This window comes from Eleginops maclovinus, chromosome 7, assembly GCF_036324505.1.
Source record: "Eleginops maclovinus isolate JMC-PN-2008 ecotype Puerto Natales chromosome 7, JC_Emac_rtc_rv5, whole genome shotgun sequence".
In the NCBI taxonomy this organism is placed as follows: domain Eukaryota; kingdom Metazoa; phylum Chordata; class Actinopteri; order Perciformes; family Eleginopidae; genus Eleginops; species Eleginops maclovinus.
In genome coordinates, this window is record NC_086355.1 from 18931544 (window position 1) to 18948714 (window position 17171).

Consider the following 17171-nt stretch of genomic DNA (forward strand, 5'->3'; position numbering starts at 1 on the left):
GCCACTGATCTACACAAATGTGTTCCGTTTCACTTACATGTAAATAAAATCCAAAAACAGACAAAAAGTTTTACATGTGTACTTTTGATCCACACATATTTGTTTTCCGTTTCAAACCGCTGAACCTGCAAACACAAACCGCTCTCTGTGCATGTATCGCTGTGCATTCGTGTGTGGGTTTTTTGAGACTCCGCTGACGGTCACCCGATTCGTACTTGTAATGTTTTCTATCTTTAGCTAATCAAATGTCTCCTCCATTCTAAGCCACTCAAATGAGTGCACCCCAACGAGGGTGTGAATTCTTGTGTTGATGACGTAGCGCTTCATATGCATTTTGTGCTGTCCGGCGCAAAAAGGCTTTAGTCGGAAAAAAGACTACATATGTGGACACACTTTATTTATGAAAGGGACACACTGCGCTGTTACTGCGGGAGAAGACGACCAACCTGAAGAGACAATTGAGGGCGCACCATCCTGCTATTTATGCAACGGTACGTTAGCTACCTGTAAACTGTAACGTTGCATGATAAGTGTGGTAATGCAAACTAAGCATATCAATTCGCTAACGTTAAGTCAATATTACTGGGCAGTCGGCAACTAGTGGCAAATGTGCTAGCTAGCCATTTTGGCTTATCCTTTCTTGCAAAAAACGTTTTCAGTTTGCTGTAGCGAAGGAATGAGCCTGGCTTCCAGGCTAATGTTGGCTGGGCTTGCATTGCAATAACTATCGTTTTGAGTTGTCGTCGACTAAAACTATGAAGAATAAAAAGGACTAAAATGTGAGTAAAACTAATAACCATTTTCGTCTAAAGACTAAGAGTAAATCTAAAATAGCAGCCAAAATGAACACTGTATTGATGTAATGCGAATAGGCAAGATACAGCAGTAACATTGCTATTGTTGTGATTGATTTGAACCACGTTGTGTTGATGGTGTTTTTTGTTCTGGCTATCCAGTGGCTGAATCAGATGTGGAAGAGTCATCCTTGCTACGCTTTTTACGGGGTCAACGGATCTGTGTGCTCCTTCATTATCTACCTCAGTGAGGTACCGAAGTATTTTCAAACTTTTATATCAAACAGTAACATTGAATAACAATGCATTGTTTTATTTCCAAAAGAAGAACAAGTGTATGGTGTGCTGGTGTAAACTCTTTTTGTTTGTGTTGCGTTAAGGTAGAGAGCTGGTGTCCTGTACTTCCAGGCCGAGTACCTCCAAATAAAAGCGCACAGGTAAAGGTGTGTGTGTGTGTGTGTGTGTGTGTCAACATTTCATTAATTGATGGAAAACACGCCATGGATGTTAGTTTAGCATCTGTTGTTGATTGTCAGCTGTTGACAGCAAACATTAGTTTTTATCAATCAGACACAATATTCAATACTTTTTGAATATTAGATTTTATATTTGTGGAGAGCATGAAACTTTGGATTCATAATGGCTAAATTGACCCTAGAGTTAAAAAGAAAACAGAGCAACAGTAGGAAAGACGTTAGAGACAGAGCGAAGTCAGAGAAATCCACAGAAGTAGACAGACAGGAAGTAAACACTAACAGGAATATGGTAGGGGCTCTTGTTTTTAAAGACGAAAAAGAAAATGTGAACAGACTTGGACAGTTACAGAAAACGTAATTCATTGATGCCGTCATTTTAGGTTACGCTTTTTATGCTGCAGTTCCAGCCGTTAGTACACCATGGAACGGACCCTTTTTTAAAAGCGTAGTTGCTTTTGCTTCGTGTCTGGTTTCCTTTTTTCATTAATGAATGCCTGGTTGCACATTATCCCTTACATATTCACATGTATTATTATATTTGCAGGTTTTAGAGGTCTAGATCTGTTAGATTAGAAAGTGAACTATATCCTTTTATAACTCTAATAGCTTAATTTAGTTGATCTATGAAATTGAAATGTACAGCTGAGGACTTTTCCTCATGACAGATGCCATTGAGTCCACTTTGAGAATCACTACTTTAAGTGGCATGCATGGTTTAAATGTGAAAACTAAGTGCATATCAGGATGTAGGAGAGACGTCATTTTGCTGGGAGAAGATTCGGATGTCCAAGTTGAATTTACAAAAAAGTCAATTATGAGGAAGAGCGTTGTGGTTTCTTCTTTTTTTCTAGATGGGATCTGCAGTGATACGGAAGAACCTAAAAGATCTGTATCCATCTCTGAAAAACAAACCGCAGTTTCGTTGGATTGAGCAAAGAATTCGCAGTATGGAAAGGGTTTGGGTCGAGGCTGGGCACTCACTTTCTGCCAAATATAACCTGAAGGAGAGGAAAGCTAAACAGGTAATGAAAACGTCATTTTTATTGAACTTTTGCTAAACCTGGCCCCATTAGTTACTGTTGCCTTTGCTTCTGTTGTACACATGTAGTCTGTAATGAGGATGGGGGGCATCATTTCCACCAACATTACTGTAATTATTTAAACAAAGGCCACTCTGCATTTATCTTTCTACGCGACACGTACATGTAATAGCCTTTTGCATTTCTTATTAGAGGATGGTTTTAGAAATCAATGCTCCCTTCCTCCTTAAACAAGTTTGACATTCCAGTGACCTAATTCTTTCTTAAACCCAATTAGAAACGCCTTCTATTATTTAAGAATAGGACCCAATGCATTTAATGAGCAACAACATGCTTAAGCCACTCTATGCTTAAAAGTCTAAAAACATTTTAAATAATACAATGTCCATATTACTGAAATCTTACTTTTAACACACTGGGTTGCACTAAACACTGAACTATTTTTGTCACGGTGAACGCCCCTTTTTCGTCGTCGGCAGTCAAGCGGAACTAATTATCACTCGCATGGGAACACTCGAGCAGGAAAAGAAGACGCACGCAGTTCCGGCTTAATATCTGTTTAAAAAGACAAACGTCAGTAAAGCACGAGGAGAGTAAGAGGCGGCATTCTCATCGAGCTCTTCCGAAGTTGTGCTGAATCTGGTACCAATTATTCAAAGACTGAACAGACAGCCGGTAAGATCGCTACGTTAAGACTTTGTTGCGAGTGCCACTTGTTGATTGTTTGATGGACGCCGACGACGCATTTGAATGCTGCCGCGGGAAAGTCATTTGTGTTTGTGCACGGTAGTATCTGCTTTTGTGTTGTAAATATTCACGGGTAGTGCAGAATGTATTGTGGAAACGTTGGTTAGTCAGTTTTATTGTAGTTTGCTTAATTCAGTGATTTAGCTCTTTGATATGGAATACTGCTGTGATGGATTGGCATAAAGCCATGGTTTAAAACGTGCATAGTCCTAGATCATATGAAGTTTGTCTAAAATGAATTGCTGAAATTGCACATTGTAACTTGGTGGGAGTGAATATGTATTGTAAATATTTATATGGGAAAAAATGGTGTGCTAAACATGCTGCTAACAATTTAACTGTTTAGTGATCCATGTGGTTGATCAGTCACTCATTGTGGTTCTCGTATTAGAAAATGTAGGCTAATTTAATATCTGTGATGGATTCAAGCTAAAATGATTAACTTAACAAATGTGTTTATTTATATACATGTGGTTATTTATTTATATATATATGTGGTTATTTATACATGTGTGTGTCAGGTCAAACATTTTGATAAATGATCATTGTTGATTCCTGTGCCTATTTTTATAAGAGATGTGCAAATTTGTAAATGGTTGGTGTTCTCTGGTTTTTAAGGTTTTTCACCTGTACTGTCTGGGCTACAAAAGGAATAAATCGGATAAAGATACAAGAAGCCTGGTCATTGAGTGAAACCCAGTTAAAACATTCAGAATTGGTGCCTCCCTATCAAGTGGGGGTTAAGCACAGCCAAAAAAGACGGAACACTTGACAGTGAAAAACCGACTCGAGCTGGTTGAAGAGGCTCCTAGCAAGCCAGGCTACAGCTTCTGCAGTTGGGCACACACGTGCAACTAAGTCAGCGGAGTCTACGCCCACCTGCAACTGAGTCAGCGGAGTCTACGCCCACCTGCAACTAAGTCAGCGGAGTCTACGCCCACCTGCAACTGAGTCCACGCCCACCTGCAACTGAGTCCACGCCCACAGCTTTCCAAGTTCGTTTCCAAAGCCCAAAATGGAGTCAAAGTCTCTGCAGCAGTTAAAGAAGGAGAGAACGACTGCCAAACAGCGGTTTTCCCGACTGGCAAACTCACTACTGAAGTCTTGCAAGAAAATGTCGGCGGAAGAACTGGTGGAAGCCTTCAGCAAGGTCGCACTCGAGGCTGACCGGGTGATGGAGGCAAATGAGGAGGTGGAAATTTCCTGGACTGAGGAAGAAGCGCAGGCCAAAGAGGACGTAAGTGCAGACATTAAGAAGACATCAGATGAATGTGAAGAAAAACTTGAGGAGGTGGAGCAGGCTGTCCAGAGGGTTCTATGGGGAAGTTTTGGCAACCCTGAACTGTCCCTGGCACTGGGGGCAGCTGAAAGAGAGTGTGAGCGGATGCAGAAAAAGGAATCTGGCCTGAAATTGGAGGTATATGAATTAATGCTTAGTAACCTTGAGGGGCTGGTGAGAGCAGCAAAAGAAGCCATCCGCAAATGGACTCGCTGGGTCCCAGATGAAGAGCGGCCTGACTTCCAGCAGCGCATGAGGCGTGTGGAAGGTTGGCTGCTTGACTTGATTTCAGAGAAAGCCACCCTATTACAGGCGAAGCTGGAGAATGATGGGTCCCCAGGAAAAGAGCCACGTCGGACACCTGCTATCAAATTGAAGCCAATAGTACTCCCGCAGTTTGATGGAAATAAGCGAAACTTCTACCTCTGGAAGAAGGAATGGGAGGCACTCCAAAAGCAAGGGGAACCTACCGGCTCCTGGGAGGTAAGGAAATTCCAGCTGTTGGATAGCCTTGAGGAAAAGGTAGCGAGGGACCTTCGCCTGTCAACATATGGAACGGCGGATGAAATCTTTCGCGTCCTTGAAAACCGGTTTGGAAATAAAACAGCAATTGCCCTGGAAATTGTTGAAGAGTTGCAGGCACTGCCACCGGTGAAAAGCTACCAACCCAGGCAGATCGTGGACTTGATCCAGGTTGTTGAAAAAGCCTTGTATGACCTCAGCGCGTTGGGAAACACGGGCGCCTTGAAAAATCCTCTCGTCACAAAGTCCCTGGAGAGCAAGCTGCCTGAAAGCTTAAAGAAGGAGTGGCTGGTCTATGTATCAAAAGGGAAGGAAGACGTATCACCTGAAGACAGGTTCGACATGCTCCTTGGTTTTCTGAAAAGTCAGGAGAAGATTTATGAGCAATTGGATCAATTAAGGGATGATCCCAGCAAGAGAGAGGCAAGAATCCCACAAAAGCACGCCCGAACAAAGTCCACCAACTCCTCAAGCTCCCAAGCATCTTGTGTTGTCTGTGGAGATAGAGGCCACGGGAGGAAGCTGTATTACTGCAAGAAGTTCAAAGAGCTCAGAGTGGCAGAAAAGAAAGAAGCAGTTAAGGAACTTGGTGCTTGTGGGAGGTGTCTCGAGGTTCACGGCAATGATGCAGAGTGCAAGACCACCTTTTTGTGTAAAAGCGAGGGGTGTAAGGGCACTCAAGGCCCACGTCATCACTATTACCTCTGTTCCAAGGCTGGAAGAGAAAGAGATGGGCTGAGGAAGTTGAGGCCGAGCCCTGCAAGAGGCGAATTGAAAAAGTACACAGAGACCCAGGAAGAGTTCCTGACAAGCCTGGCCCCCGACCAGGCTCAGCGGTGTCGAAATGTGTTCTGTAATTCTGTCTCAAAAACATCCAGTTCAGTCATGGCGGAGAATGGTATTGATGAGTTCCCAGTCATAATGATGATCCTCGAAGTCACTGCAAATGCTGGGCAAAAGCTTGGGACCCTGATAGACTTGGCATCCGACACCAATTACATCACTCACGAGGCTGCAGGTGAGCTGAACTTGCGGAGTGAGGATGTCACGCTCATAGTCCATGGAGTTGGCGGGATGCAAGTAACAGTTGAGTCCAAGCGGTATCTACTGAAAATCCGGGTCACAACTTCAAAGGGAACTTTGAGATCCCACCAGCTTGTGTGTTATGGGCTGAATAGCATCGCAGAAGTAAATCGGCACGTGCCACCCAAGAGACTGCAAAAAATATTTCCTGACGTTCCCCTCCATAAACTGGTCCGTCCCACTAAAATCAAGCTCCTCATCAGCCATAAAGAAGGCCAGCTCGTCCCTCAGAAGGTGCGCTCCGTTGGTGACCTTGTCTTGTGGGATGGTCCCCTTGGGACGACAGTGGGTGGTTCTCATCCAGACCTTTTGGAAGATGTTACAATCACGGCCCATGGCTCCAGAACTCATTTTGCACGCTCCATGCGGACAGCAGCTGCAGAGTATAAGGAAATCATCTGTAAAGGCTCACTTGAACAGCCTCCACTCACCCAAGCCACTACGTGTGCGGCCAGCAAAGACTTCCTGGACTGGTGGAGGTGGGACAGCATTGGGGCTGCCTGTGAGCCCAGGTGCGGCGGCTGTAGATGTGGACATTGTCAACCTGGGGGGAAAGAGATGACCATTTCTGAGGAGCGGGAGCTGGAGCAAATAAAGAGTGGGTTGACGTATGTAACCGGAGATCGTCACAGTGAGAAGCCACATTGGCATGCGAAATATCCCTGGATAGAGGATCCAGTAACATTGCCCAACAATAGGAGGGCTGTCGAAGCAACATTCATGAGGACTGAGAAGGCGATTACGAGGGTCAACATCGGAGATAAGCCGGCAGGCTGCATCGCACAAGTCGCCATGCGTGAGACGGCGAATCTGCCTATGTTCAACCACCTTGCAGAAGAGCGCCGTGTGCTGGAACAAGACGCCTATGTCGATGATGTCCTGACTTCGCACAACGACCCGAGTCAGCTCAAGCAAATAACAGCTAATGTCAAAAAGATCCTGGAAGCCGGCGGATGCTACATGAAGCCGTGGGTCTACTCTGGCCAAAGTGGGAGGCCAGGACACAGAGACCTGGAGAGGAAAGAACCCTCAGTGATGGTCCTTCCAAACCAACTCTCCGAAGAGAACAATAAAGCTCTGGGTCTTGGGTATGACCCAGAGAGTGACAAACTTCGCATGATGGTGGCTGTGAACTTCTCTAAAAAGAAAAAGAAAATGAGATTGGGAGAAAACCTGTTGCAAGATGAAGTAAGGGCACGGGTGCCAAATCCACTCACTCGTAGAGAGCTCCTAAGTCAAGTCTCTGGACTGTACGATCCCCTTGGTCTTGTGACGCCTGTCAAGCAGAAGGGAGCCATCTTGGTGAGGAGAGCTTTCCAAGAAGCAAAGGGCAAATATAGTCCATCAGAAAATACATGGGACGTACCTTTGTCTGAGGGCCTCCGGGAAGATGCCGTCTGCCTCTTTGAGGACTATGCTGAGCTCGGTCGGGTGAGTTTCGTCAGAGCCTTGACACCTCCTGACCCATCCGCTGAGCCCTGCGGTATCACATTCTCCGATGGTAGTGAGCGCTCGTACGGCGCTGTGTTGTACCTGCGGTGGAAATTGCCACAAGACGTGACCATACGGCTAGTTGAATCCAAAGCCAGGCTGACGCCGTTAGACCATAAGGGGGACGCTGTCAAGGCTGAAGTTTGTGGAGCTGTCTACGCTGCCCGTCTGAAGAAGTATTTCCAGAAGCACTGCAGAATTCGTGTGGAGAGGTGGTACCACCTGGTTGATAGCCAGACAGTCCTGGGGGCTATCCAACGCGAAAGCTACGGCTATCAGACGTTCTTCGCAAATAGAATTGGGGAAATTCAAGGCAGCACGAACGTCCAAGACTGGTGGTGGATTCCTGGCCCACTCAACATAGCGGATATTATTTCCAGAGGGGCAAGCCCCAGAGAGTTGGATGAAGGCACAGAGTGGCAGCTGGGTCCTAAGTTCTTAAGTCTCCCAGAGAGTGAGTGGCCAGTGAAGTCCGCCAAGGATGTTGCTGCCGAAGCGAGAGAGAACCTCACACGCATCCAAAAGAAGGCTTTTGTTGCTGCCCTTACCCGGGCTGGAGCAAAGCAGGAGCCCAAGCAGGAGTCAAGGCAGGAGCCCAAGCAGGATCCAACTTCGACCTCCGCGGATCTGCATAGGCCACCAGCCGAGGTTGCAGCTTCAAGCCTGTTGGATATCAAGCGGTTCAGTAGCCTAACACGACTAATGAAGTCACTAGCGCTGGTCTGGAGGGCGGCAAAGAAGTTTCTTCATTGCAGAGCCAGGGGAAGACCAAAGTGGGAGGCAGTCCCATTGGTTGGCATCATCACTGCGGCCGAGAGGGAGGACTCATTCCGAGATCTGTGTTTAGCAGCACAAGAAGGAGTTACCTTCCCCAGCACCACAACAGACCGGCTGGTTGTGTACAAGGATGGAGCTAGTGGGCTGTTACTGTGTGGAGGCCGAATACAGTATTTCAAAGAAGACTGCTTGGCTGTTCCACTGGTTCCTTTCGACACCTGGCTAGGAACTCTACTGGCACGCCAAAGTCATCAGGAAGGTCATGAAGGGGTTGCCGGGACTCTGTTAAGGATGCGGCAAAAGGCTTGGGTCATCCAAGGTAGAAGGCTGGCCCAGAAAGTTGTCAACCAGTGCATCCACTGCAGGAAGGCAAGAGCTCAAGTATGCCAACAAGTGATGGGTGATCTACCAGTAGAAAGGTCAAGACCTGCTGCGCCATTCCAGTTTATATCTGTTGACTTGTTTGGACCATACCTGGTGAGAGATGACATCAAAAGAAGAGTATCTATGAAAGTATGGGGGGTCGTCTTTTGCTGCATGGCGAGCCGGGCTCTGCACATAGATCTCGCCAGTAGTCTGTCCACAGAGAGCTTTCTAATGGCCTATCAGAGATTCGCTGCCATCAGGGGCCACCCCCTCAAGGTTTGGTCAGACCCTGGGACCAATTTTGTTGGTGCAAGATCTTTGCTGGAGGACTTGTACACCTTTCTGCAAAGCCAAGACACAGCAAGCCTGGAGGAGTATGCTGTAAAAAATGGGACAAGCTGGACATGGAAAGTGCTCCCCGCTGATTCACCACATCGAAACGGAGCTGCTGAAGCTGCCGTAAGGATTGCCAAGAGAGCACTTCAAAGTTTGAGCAAGACGGCAAGCCTTACTTTCAATGAGTTCCTGACAGCCCTCCAGTTGGCAGCTAACCTGGCTAATGAGCGGCCCATTGACGCAAGAATCCAGAGTCGAGAGGACCGCATTGAGTATGTAACACCAAACTCGCTTCTCTTAGGACGAGCATCTCCCAGTGGTGACGTGAAGTCCTTCAGCTTTAACAACTACCCCTACAAGCGCCTTCGTGAAATTCAAACCCAGGTGAATGAGTTTTGGAAAGCGTGGAGCCAGCTTGCTGGCCCAAGTCTCTTCATTAGAACCAAATGGCACACCACAGAAAGAAATGTCAGCGTTGGGGATGTTGTGTGGCTTTGCGATCAAAACGCTCTACGGGGTCATTTTAGGCTCGGCAGAGTCGTCACTGTAGCTCCCGACTCAAAGGACATCGTGAGAGATGTTGAGATTCTTGTCACACCAAGCAACTGTGCCTCCGTTCAGCATCAAAGGCCAGCGACCAAGTCCTCAGAGAGGTCAGAGAAGTCAAATGGGGTGGTATTGCGAAGAGATGTCAGACGGCTGGTAGTCCTTCTCCCTGTAGAAGAGCAGAATCCTCACTGTTTAGGTTCACCTTAAAGTTTGCAACCTATCTGTCCAAGTACAAAAAGGTTGAGTGGGAGGTGTCACGGTGAACGCCCCTTTTTCGTCGTCGGCAGTCAAGCGGAACTAATTATCACTCGCATGGGAACACTCGAGCAGGAAAAGAAGACGCACGCAGTTCCGGCTTAATATCTGTTTAAAAAGACAAACGTCAGTAAAGCACGAGGAGAGTAAGAGGCGGCATTCTCATCGAGCTCTTCCGAAGTTGTGCTGAATCTGGTACCAATTATTCAAAGACTGAACAGACAGCCGGTAAGATCGCTACGTTAAGACTTTGTTGCGAGTGCCACTTGTTGATTGTTTGATGGACGCCGACGACGCATTTGAATGCTGCCGCGGGAAAGTCATTTGTGTTTGTGCACGGTAGTATCTGCTTTTGTGTTGTAAATATTCACGGGTAGTGCAGAATGTATTGTGGAAACGTTGGTTAGTCAGTTTTATTGTAGTTTGCTTAATTCAGTGATTTAGCTCTTTGATATGGAATACTGCTGTGATGGATTGGCATAAAGCCATGGTTTAAAACGTGCATAGTCCTAGATCATATGAAGTTTGTCTAAAATGAATTGCTGAAATTGCACATTGTAACTTGGTGGGAGTGAATATGTATTGTAAATATTTATATGGGAAAAAATGGTGTGCTAAACATGCTGCTAACAATTTAACTGTTTAGTGATCCATGTGGTTGATCAGTCACTCATTGTGGTTCTCGTATTAGAAAATGTAGGCTAATTTAATATCTGTGATGGATTCAAGCTAAAATGATTAACTTAACAAATGTGTTTATTTATATACATGTGGTTATTTATTTATATATATATGTGGTTATTTATACATGTGTGTGTCAGGTCAAACATTTTGATAAATGATCATTGTTGATTCCTGTGCCTATTTTTATAAGAGATGTGCAAATTTGTAAATGGTTGGTGTTCTCTGGTTTTTAAGGTTTTTCACCTGTACTGTCTGGGCTACAAAAGGAATAAATCGGATAAAGATACAAGAAGCCTGGTCATTGAGTGAAACCCAGTTAAAACATTCAGAATTGGTGCCTCCCTATCAAGTGGGGGTTAAGCACAGCCAAAAAAGACGGAACACTTGACAATTTTGCTCCTCTAGCCAAAAGTACCCCTTTTCCAGGGAAACTACCTTTCTTCTAGTTCCCTGCAGGGGCTGGTTTGATTTTTCAAATGGTTCTACTGCCGAGCAACTTAACAACCATTTTGCTTTTACAATGACTAGAGAGAAAAAAGAGGTCAAACATGAAGTCACCGTTTACATTGCTGCCATGTTAAGTGCGAATATCAGTCACAATTACAACAATGGCAGACTAAGTTGGATCTGTGTTCATTTTACAAGTAAACTAACGATACCAGAATGTAATTGCAAGCATGACTTTACCTCTTCTCCAGAGTGACATGGCTAATAATATGCCAGAATGGCTCAGCAACATTTGCCCACCGCTAAAGTGGTGTGATGCTTGTGATCAAACCACAATTAACCATCTCCTAACGCCAGCTGCGACTTTAAGGTACCCCTAACCCTATGGTATCAGATCAGTCTCATAATACACAAATGCACACAGAAGGATTCACTCTTGTATTCCATGATCCGCAAAAGCATTCACACTTGTATTTCAGGATCCACACAAATGTTTTTCAATGCACACACAAATGTGTTTCACATAAATGTAAACCAAATCCAAATACATAAAACGATTTTCCATATGTATTTTTGATCCACACATATTTGTTTTCGGTTTCAAACCGCTGAACCTGCAAACACAAACCGCTTTCTGTGCATGTACCGCTGTGCATTCGTGTGTGGGTATTTTGAGACTCCCCTGACAGTCAGCCGATTCGTACTTGTAATGTTTTCTATCTATAACCAATCAGATGTCTCTTCCATTCTAAGCCAGTCACATGAGCACACCCCCACGAGGGTATGAATTCTTGCGTTCATGACGTAGGGCTTCATACACATTTTCCGCTGTCCGTAGCTGACAGGTCAACTTCAACATACTGGATACGGTCGAATAGTCAGTTTAGCTTAGGAGGGTTCCTAACGGAGCGAAATGACCCGGAAGAACCTCAGTGGTCGCCATGATAAGAGCTGTTCGAATTCTCTAGATCATGTCTCACACTCAAGGCCCGTGGGCCAAATCCGGCACTCAAACTCATTTTATGAGGCCTGCGAGAGTTTTCAAAGAATATAATGTTTATTTTACGGCTATACGCCACTTTACAGAAGCTCGTTGCCCATAAACTACATATCCCACAACTCATCTCGTTTAGTGACATGCGCACTAAAGCGACTTCAGTCACGGTCGAGTAGAGATAGAATTTTCGGTTCAATGTGGCGAATTGGTTCAACCAGGCGGTCTATGCCTTACGAACTGGTTCTATTGATTCGGTCACCGACTTGCAGGGGTATCTATACAGTATCTATACAGAGCTATATAGATACTAAGAGTTGCAACACTCTCTGATGTGCCGCCAGGGCAGTCACGTGGTTCATGTAATCCCCGATAGTTCCAAACAAACGCTGCGCTGTGATGTTATTGTATGGGACAGACAGCAGCGATTGCGTTATTGAATGGTAAATATTAAAGAAAACACACACAAGCACTTTTTCAGCTGTTATTGCATATTTGTTAATGTCAGTTTTGCATTTGGAGAGGCAGGGTGACAACGGAAAGATGTGTATTACTTAGATTAGTTCTAAAAATGTTTGGGGAAAAGCTTAGTGTTCATGTTAGCATGGGTCGCACTACTGGCTTTAGTAGTTCTAACTTAACTTTCCATGTCATTCATCTGATGATAGACGTCTCATGATCTTAGCTGATTATGGAGCTGTTTTATTGATTTGTGATTTTGCTTATGATTTCCGATTCAACAATTAACCATTAGCTAATTTATTAGCCAAAATAAATGAACCCCCCCCCCGATAATCTATCCAAATCCTGCTTGTTAGTTACCAAACATAATTAATATAAAAGTCACTCACGATTCATTACCGAACTCTTACCTTCACAGATGGCGCTAGCTAACTAGCAGGCAATGCTTGCAAATTGGTTGCAACAACCAAGATAAAATATAGATAATTACGCTGTGCATATACAAATGAAGACCAGTATAAGCATCATAAAGGGCCTGTGATACAATATAAACAGTTGTTAATTCCAAAGAGGTCAATATTTCAGCAACTTACCTCTTACTTACCATCTCGATGTCCATACCCCGGAAGTAGGCGCCGCCATTTTTTACAACGGAGGTCTATGGCAGTGGTTCTTAAACTTTTTGTCTGACGACCCCACAAAAAAAACTGGAGAGGTTTGGTGACCCCACTTTCCCAAAAGTGTGTAAGTGTGACGTCACGTTTCCGTAGCAACCGATTTTTTGTTCCAATCCAAACAAATTAACAATGTATGACGATTATTTTATGGAAAAGGAACGATTTTGTGTGAATTAATTTACGAGTTTGCGTCTCCAATGATTTGAGTGATAGTCATACATTTTGAAAGAAACAGCAATGCCATCTGCAGTTTGGTTGTTTGGGGGCGGGCTGTAAATCGCGTTGCCAGGACAACGTTATGCATTGCAAACCCATGGTAACGACTGTCAATCAAGCAAAAACAAATAGGCAATGTGTAAGAAAAGGCCTGGGCGGCAACAATTTATTAACGCAAACAAGAACTGGAACAAACAAAGCAATGAAACAAATGTCCAAATCAAACGGGAGTCAAGAGTCAACAGAGAGTGTGTATGATTGGAACGATCTCACTTCCTCTTATACGGACGCCATGTCAATGAGAAGGATGGGCCTGCTTCCGCGAGCATAGCAGGTCAATTCGGGGATCGATGCTGCTCACAGCAACACGAAGATTCTCCTCCATGCTGTTGAGACGACATCTGTATTTGTTCTTTATGTAGGCCAGGGACGAAAATGTCTTTTCGCACAGATAGGTTGATCCAAACGGCGTGAGGATGTCCATGGCAGCCTTGGACAACCCGGGGTATTCCTGCACAACTGACAGCCAGAATTCATCTAGAGTTTTTGAGGCAAACGACGCCTGCAATGTGCGGTCGCTGGACAGCTCAATCAGCGCATCCTCGAGCTCAGATGGCAGGTTGTTTGAGGAGCAGTTGGTGAATGGTTGTCGTACCCAGTCAAAAGGCTCTACATTCTCCGTGAGGAAATACTTATTGAATTTGTCGAGGAGACTACGAAGATGACAGGTTATTGACTCTTTCAATGAATTGGCATTCATGTCACTCTCCAAAAAGTCGTGCAGCTCCGAGAACATTTCAAAGTCCCCACTCTCTGCACGGGCTGCCCAACGCTGCAATTTTTTTGTGAAAGCATTCACTTTGTCTGAGAGGGTCAGGATGTTTGTGCTGGGGCCTTGTAGTGACAGGTTGAGACTATTTAATTTGTCAAATATGCACGCCAGGTATGCAAGACGTGATAACCATCTCGAGTCAGTGAGATGGTCTGCAAGAGGGGAATGCACGTCTGAGAGGAAGGTGCGCACCTCGCTTCGCAACTCGAACAGGCGTGTAAGAACTTTGCCCCGTGAAAGCCACCTTACCTCTGAATGAAAAAGAAGGGATTCATGTGCAGACCCCATTTCCTGGCAGAGAAGGGCGAAGAGTCGTGAATTTAAAGGGCGCGATTTGATCGAATTCACTATTTGGATTGCTGTTTGAAGAACATTGTTAAGCTCGGGTTCAAGTGTCTTGGATGCCAGGGCCTCCCTATGGATAATGCAGTGTGTGAACTTGACATGTGGTGCAACGCTAAGGACCTTGGCTTTCAGCCCTTTGTGTTTTCCCATCATAGCCCCGGCACCGTCAGTGCATATGCTTATGCATTTATCCCAATCCAGGCCTGTCTCCTCCATCCAACCATTAAGACAGTTAAAAATGTCTCCACCAGTACATCTTCCTTCCATCGGAGAGCAGCACAGCATGTCCTCATGCAGTTTCCCGTCATGACTGTAGCGAATGAAAACCATTAAATGGGCTACATTAGTCAAGTCAGTAGACTCGTCTAACTGCAAAGAAAACCGGCTGTTTTTCACTCTCTCGATGAGCTGGCATTTCATATCATTAGCGATGTCGTTAATGCGTTTGGACATGGTATCATTGGAGAGGGGAATCTGTTTAAGCACACTTGCGATCTTTTCACCATGCATTGCTGTGGTCATCGCAATTGCTGCAGGAAGGATGAGGCTTTCAGCAATTGTGTGTGGCTTTTGTGCTTTGGCTACAAGGTGGGCCACTTTGTATGACGCTGCCAAGGCTTTGGTGGGCACAGTAGCTTGGCTATGCACAACGGTCTTTTGCCCATGCAGCGCAGCTTCTTTTCGTAAAAAAAATGTCATGGGTTTCTGAGCATCATCTGGATGTCGGCTTTCGACATGTCGTCTCATTTTTGTGGGCTTTAAACTTTCATGTGCCAGAACATCGCCGCAAATAACACACTGTGGGTGGTCGAGCTCATGTTTTACCTGGCACGTGAATCCATATTTAAGAAATTCTTTCAGGTATCGGCGACGCCTCGTTGGTGGGTCTTTTTTATTCTCACCACCGGCCAAACTTGTCCCATCTGAGGATCGCGGAGGAGTAGGTGCACAACTGGAGGTAGATGGCACTTCTGAGCTCAAATCATTGTTTTTTAGCAGCCACCTGTCCATTTTTGATGAAAGTTATAACTAGGCTAGTGGCTAAAAAAGTGGCTAGTATCACAAACGTGGCTAGTAACGTGGCGAGTTAACTATGACGTATTGTAAAAAAACCGGGAAGAAATTGAGTTTGAACAGTGGGCGCAGATTGTTACATTGTTTCTATCATAGGACCAATAAACGATTCGAAACGCCATTTAAAGCTGGGCAACTTTTTTTTCTCTCTCTCTCTCCCTCTTAACAGCGTGTAGGAATGAGAAAAAGGCAGATTTTCATTGTATTGACATTTTATTTTTCGTTGTTTCACCAGGTGTTATAACAGCTAATTTCCGACTGAAGTAACAAATAATTTTGCGACCCCACGGAAGTTTTTGCCGACCCCGTTTGGGGTCGCGACCCCTATTTTAAGAATCACTGGTCTATGGGAGTGTCCCAACTCTTAGTATCTATATAGCTCTGCATCAGGGGAGTCTCAAAAACCCAAACACAACAAAAATACATATGTAAAACTTGTTTCTGTATTTGGATTTTATTTACATGTATGTGAAACGGAACACATTTGTGTGTGCATTGAAAAACATTTGTGTGTATCCTGAAATAAAAGTGTGACTGCTTTTGCGGATCATGGAATACAAGAGTGAATCCTTCTGTGTGCGTTTGTGTATTATGAGACTGATCTGAGCCCATAGAACCCTAACACCAGTAACTTCCCCTTGTGCATAATATGCCACTAAACAATCTTTGTTTCACTTAATACACAATGTTTGGCTACCCAGCACCATAAATAAAGGTTACTTAAATTTAAATACTGAATGATGTTAGTATGATAACATGATGTTAGTTTGTTGGTTGTTGTTAACATAGCCACCAAATCCATTCTAACTATAAATAACAAGATTTAGAGACAAAACTAAATGGTACTTTTATTATTTACCTACTTAATGTATCATTAATAAGGTACATGTGTTACCACAATAATAGCAAAGGGGTTGTAAGGTCAATATTTACTCAATGTTGCGCCATGTTTAGATATACACTATATGGTTGCATTTTAGCTGCTTTCGAGCCGTACTGCTTCTGCAATAACTTTCTACTCTCACCATGAACTGTTGTTGCTCCGGCCCAGCCACGAATGCATTTTGGCTCTTAGTTCTAGGAGACATCCTCAGTTGAACCAATTTGAGGCTGAGAGCCGGCATCGCTGCAGTCAAAATGTGAAAAACTGGTTTACAATTGGGCACAGGCTCAAACCGGCCATGGTGAAAAAGTGGTATCTGTGAACACTCATTTAATGTTGTAAAATTATACAGATGACTTGTCTATGTCCAGTCAGAAAAAAATGTTGTTGGAATTCTAACTTTTATCTAGATTCTGGTGCATCCTGGACTGGTGACAGCTGAATCTAAGGCTGGAATAGCAGATGAGGCCTTCCGGGGGGGCCCCCTTGGAGAATTGGTCCAGTGGAGTGACCTCATCTCCACATTTCACATCCTGGGTCACAATGTTACCCTTACTGCCTCGATACCCGACCTCAAGGAGTGAGTGTGAACACAAAAATAGCCTTATTCTGCACTTGGTTTAATAATAATACCTCTACAAATGATCATGTTTCTCTCCCTGGCTAGTTACTTTTGGATTGAGAAAGGTGGCTGCCCAGCTTTTTATTCGAATCCAAATCTGATCTACACAGACATTATCGGCCTTAAGCAGATCAAGAACATACTAAATGGATCTTGGTTCAAATACAGGTGAGTATCAGGATCCCAGTCCCTGATTATTGTACTTGTGAGTTATGTGAGG

General features: G+C 44.5%; 1 protein-coding gene across 1 annotated transcript in view; it reads left to right on the top strand.

Annotated features, from left to right (window-relative positions):
• The window catches only part of LOC134867712 (alpha-1,6-mannosylglycoprotein 6-beta-N-acetylglucosaminyltransferase A-like), a 33086-nt gene that overhangs the window by 5315 nt on the left and 10600 nt on the right, over positions 1-17171 (top strand). The window contains exons 7-11 of the mRNA XM_063888492.1: positions 957-1046; positions 1175-1231; positions 2122-2292; positions 16740-16909; positions 16997-17119. Coding sequence (XP_063744562.1) covers positions 957-1046; positions 1175-1231; positions 2122-2292; positions 16740-16909; positions 16997-17119 — 611 coding nt within the window. The remainder of the gene's footprint in view (positions 1-956; positions 1047-1174; positions 1232-2121; positions 2293-16739; positions 16910-16996; positions 17120-17171) is intronic.